General features: G+C 43.1%; 1 protein-coding gene across 4 annotated transcripts in view; it reads right to left on the minus strand.

Moving 5' to 3' along the window:
- tdp1 (tyrosyl-DNA phosphodiesterase 1) overlaps positions 1-4,870 on the minus strand; it is a 134,363-nt gene that overhangs the window by 89,517 nt on the left and 39,976 nt on the right. For all 4 annotated transcript variants that reach the window (XM_043696957.1, XM_043696958.1, XM_043696960.1 and 1 more), the window contains exon 8: positions 3,117-3,287. In XM_043696957.1, the coding sequence (XP_043552892.1) occupies positions 3,117-3,287 (171 nt within the window). The remainder of the gene's footprint in view (positions 1-3,116; positions 3,288-4,870) is intronic.

The raw sequence follows: 4,870 nt of genomic DNA on the forward strand, positions 1-4,870 counted from the left end.
TTGAGACGTATAAGATTATGAAAGGATTGGACACTCTGGCAGTAGGAAACATATTTCCACTGATGGGTGAGTGCCGAACCAGAGGACACAGCTTAAAATACGGGGTAGACCATTTCGGACAGAGCTCAGGAGAAACTTCTTCACCCAGAGAGTGGTGGCTGTGTGGAATGCTCTGCCCCAGAGGGCAGTGGAGGCCCACTCTCTGGATTCATTTAAGAAAGAGTTGGATAGAGCTCTCAAAGATAGTGGAATCAAGGGTTATGGAGATAAGGGAGGAACAGGATACTGATTAGGAATGATCAGCCATGATTATATTGAATGGCGATGCAGGCTCAAAGGGCTGAATGGCCTACTCCTGCACCTATTGTCTATTGACCAGGTGAATTGGCCATGCTAAATTGCCCATCGTGTTAAGTGCATTAGTCAGAGGGTCTGGGTGGGTTACTCTTTGGAGGGTCGGTGTGGACTGATTGGGCCGAAGGGCCTATTTCCACACTGTAGGGAATCTAATCTAATCTATAGCTTGATGTCTGTCTTGGGGAAGGTGTTAAATCAATCAATAAAGACATTAAACCCACACACATAAAAACTCAAGGTAACTGGGAAATGTCACCACTGTTTTGTCAAAAGGAAATTATGTTATACCAATGCATTATTGTTCATTGAAAAAGTAACACATGTTGTTGGCACACAGTACTTGGATTTCTTGGAGGCATTTCATAAGGTGCCCCATAAAAGGTCACTGTGCAAAGTAAAAGCATTTAATGTAAGGGGTAGCATTCCAGTACAGAGAGAAGATTGGTTGGCTGACAGAAAACAGACAGTATGTGCAAATGGGTCTTTTTCTGATTGGCAAGGTGCAAAGAGTAGACTCTGACAAGAGTGTGTGCTTGGGCCTCACCTGTTTACAATCAATATCAATGACCTTGATGAATAGAATGTAACAGTTTGCAGATAGCACAAAGCTATGTAGGTTGTAAGAAGGGCATAAGGTGTTTGCAGGTGGATATAGATACAGGTAGCTCATCTATAACGCAATGGTTGTGTTCTTGTGCAACCCCGCAACACACAAAAATCATGCTCTAGGAACAGCACTTAAAGTGTTGGCGATGTAATCGCATTACAGCTAACACATATTTTTAAAAGTTCATGCTTCAGAATCAATGTGCCCAATTCGTCAATGGCCTTACAGTGAATTTGTGTTAACACAACGTGTTATGGCAGAACAACCTGTAGATGGAGTAAGTAGGGAAAAGATCTGGTAGGAGTTTAATATAGGAAATTGTGAAATTTGTTACTAAGAGGAATAAAAAAGCAGAGTATTACATAAATGGAGCATGACTGAAGAATTTTGAGGTGCAGAGGGATCTACGTGTTCTATTGCATGAATCACAAATAGTATGTAGTCATAGCATGATCAGGAAGGCTAACAGAATGTTATCCTTTATTATGGAAGGAATTAAACATAAACATAAAAAGGCTATAGTTTAGTTATACAAGGTATTGATAAGACCACATCTTGAATACTCTGTGCATTTTTGGTCTCCTTATTTAAAGGAAGATTTAGAAGAGTTGGAGGTGGTTCACAGTGAGTTTATTCGATTGATACCCGGAAGGAGAGGGTTGACCTTTGAGGAAAGATTAGTCAGATTGGGCTTGTTTCCACTGGGATTTAGAAGGGTGAGGGGTGACTTAGTTGAAGTGTGTAAGATCCTAAATGATCTTGCTAAAGTAAATATGGAATTGATGTTTCATCTTGTGAGAGTCCAGGTCTAAGGCTGTTGTTTTTAAGGGTCACCTTAAAAGATGGATTAGTGATTCCAAGTGGGACACTTTGTAGGATTAACTTGATATAGTTATGAATTATATGTCAATTATACTTAGTTGAATGCAGTCGGTGAACATTAATTGACCATATACAAAGCAACACTTATTACGAAGGAGCAGTATTATTTAGGAGCAGTAATAGACTACTTGACCTCTCAAGCCTGCTCCACTATTCGATTCAATCATGGCCGCTCTGTTTGTAATTTGAATTCTATCTTCCTATCTACCTCTTTGATTCCCTTGCCTAACAGCGATCCATCTACCACCTCCTTCAAAATATTCAATGACCCTGCCACCACTGCAGTCTAAGACAGAGTGTCCCTATGTCACATAATCCTCATCTTGGATGAGAAACATGAGGATTCAAAGCCACTTGTTGAGCAGTTCGGTTGTCCAAAACAGAGTGGCCTTAGTAATGGCAGCTGCCCTTTGTCCACAGTTTCTGACTTCATTTTAATATGACATTTAGAGGTTTGCATGTGCTTTTGTTGTTGAAACAAGCTAATTACCATTTCGTTCATTCACTTCCCTGACTTTGCCCTTTGGTTCCCTCTGCCCTGAGGCTCTATCATTGCTGATGTCAATGTCACTGTGCTGCCCCTGGGTAACCTACATGGTCTACCAATGCCATTGGTGGTTCTCATGGAAAAAGTGAAAGCCCCAACTCAATGAACCTGCTTCTTTTGTTCGTATCACTCTCTCATTTTGAGCAGCCCTCCCAGATGTTTGGGTAGCTCATTGAATAGTTCTCTATTCAATGTTTCATCCAACAGTTTACCTTTGTCCTGATTTTCAGGGAAAAACATTGTCCGGACAGATCTGAGGAACCAGAGTTAGCTGGGATCCCGAGGTGGGAGACAGTCATTCACGGGATCCATGTTACATTGAGCTACATCGAGTCTACAGCACAAAAACAGGCCATTCAGCCCAAATCTTGGTGCTGGAAAGCACAGCAGATCAGGCAGCATCTGAGGAACAGGAATTGACATTTTGGGCATAAGCCTTTTATCAGGAATTGAGTCTGCAGCACAGAAACAGGAACTACATCAAGTCTACACCACAGAAACAGGCAATTCAGCCCAAATAATCTGGACTGCCATTTCTACTCCAAATGAGCCTCCTTCCACCTTTATCTCACCCTTCGATTTCTTCCCCCTTCATTAGTTTATCCACCTTCTGCTAATCACATCCCTCTCTTTTTGTGGGAGCAGGTCCCTCACCCTAAGCCCCTGACTGGATGCAGTTCAATCGGGTCCCAATACTCCTGAGGTGATGCATACAGAACACACCTGGTTTCTGATAAATCGTGCTGCTTTACGTGAGCGATCCACTCCCCGAGCCCAGAGGATCGGTAAGCCGCCAGGTAATCAATCAAGTCGCGTTTGAAGTTCGTCATGGATTCACCCGCTGTTTCAGGACTCCCCTCTGGCAACCGGGGGTATAGAGGGCTCAGCCACATCCTAGCAACAAGCAGGAAGGAAAGGTTCATTCAACATTGAAACAGAAGACAACTGCAATTCTAAAGTACCTCACACAATTTCAAGACTTCCCACCATGCTTCACAGCCAATGATGGACTGCTACCAGAGGGAAACAACCATTGTGTGCACAGCAAGTTCCCACAAACACTGATGCAATAGTAAACCTAATATATATTTTTAAGATGGTGTTTTCATTGAGGGAACCCAGGTAACAACAGGAGACCCCTCCCGGCTCTTCTCAGAAACAGTCAGGATGACAACAGAGGAGACTTTGTTGGGTTACTGAAATTTGCAAAGCAGGAGGCTCCCTGGTTAGGGGTGACGTGGGACGAGAGAAATGGGCTCAGAGTGGCTTGGCAATAAGGGCCAGGGAATCAGCCCCTGGGGTGGGTGAGGGTGCTCCTGCTCATTGGGCATCTCCCTTAAGTCATGAGAACCTCAGACATGAGCAGCAACCGCATTCATCTTGCTGTGGTCACCTCGCACATCCACTGATGGACAAACGACAACCAAATCTCACTGTCTCGGCCCAATCGTGCTGTTTTATGCTGTTAACAGAACCCAGAGCTTTGAAGTAAAATTACATTGAGAATACAGTATAAAAACAGGCCACTTGTTGGTTTAGGCTCCACATAAGCCTCCGCCCACCCTCATGTATCCAGCCATACTCAGCATCACATTCTGTATCTTTCTCCCTCATGTGCTTAACCTAGCTTCGCTTATCTATACCTCAACTACTCTCCCTGGCCGAAATGAATAGTCTGGCAGATAGAAATACCTGGTGTTTACCCTCAGCACAGCAGATGATGAACAGAATTTGTCAGTGTGAAAAGCTAGAAAAGTGGACAAAGGAACAGGAGGACAGGTTGCCGGGAATATGATGAATGAGGACAGGAAAAGATTGTGCTCTGAATGCTGAGCAACCTCCCATTGTAACATGGTAACAATGAAATGACATGCTGTGGAAGCTTTTTATCTTGCATTCGTCAGGACAGACATAAGAACACCATATTTCAAAGAGAACAACAATTTATAACAGCATGAGATAAGAATGCTGACTGGCTGACAAGTCAACTCTAATTGATTGAGGCATTGTCATGGAGAATACTTCAGGGAACTAATGTTGTCGAGGAGAATACTGAGATACAGGCTACTAGACTGGGTGTGATTGAGGTTTACAAGGAGGAGGTATTAGAAATCCTGCAGAGTGTGAAAATAGATAAGTCCCCTGGGCCGGATGGGATTTATCCTAGGATCCTCTGGGAAGCCAGGCAGGAGATTGCCGAGCCTTTGACATTGATCTTTAAATCGTCATTGTCTACAGAAATAGTGCCAGAAGACTGGAGGATAGCAAATGTGGTTCCCTTGTTCAAGAAGGGGAGTAGAGACAATCCTGGTAACTATAGACCAGTGAGCCTTACTTCAATTGTTGGTAAAGTGTTGGAAAAGGTTATAACAGAAAGGATTTATAATCATCTAGAAAAAGAATCATTTGATTAGGGATAGTCAGCATGGTTTTGTGTAAGGTAGGTTGTGCCTCACAAACCTTATTGAGTTCTTTGA

This window comes from Chiloscyllium plagiosum, chromosome 10 (genome assembly GCF_004010195.1).
Source record: "Chiloscyllium plagiosum isolate BGI_BamShark_2017 chromosome 10, ASM401019v2, whole genome shotgun sequence".
Classification (NCBI taxonomy): domain Eukaryota; kingdom Metazoa; phylum Chordata; class Chondrichthyes; order Orectolobiformes; family Hemiscylliidae; genus Chiloscyllium; species Chiloscyllium plagiosum.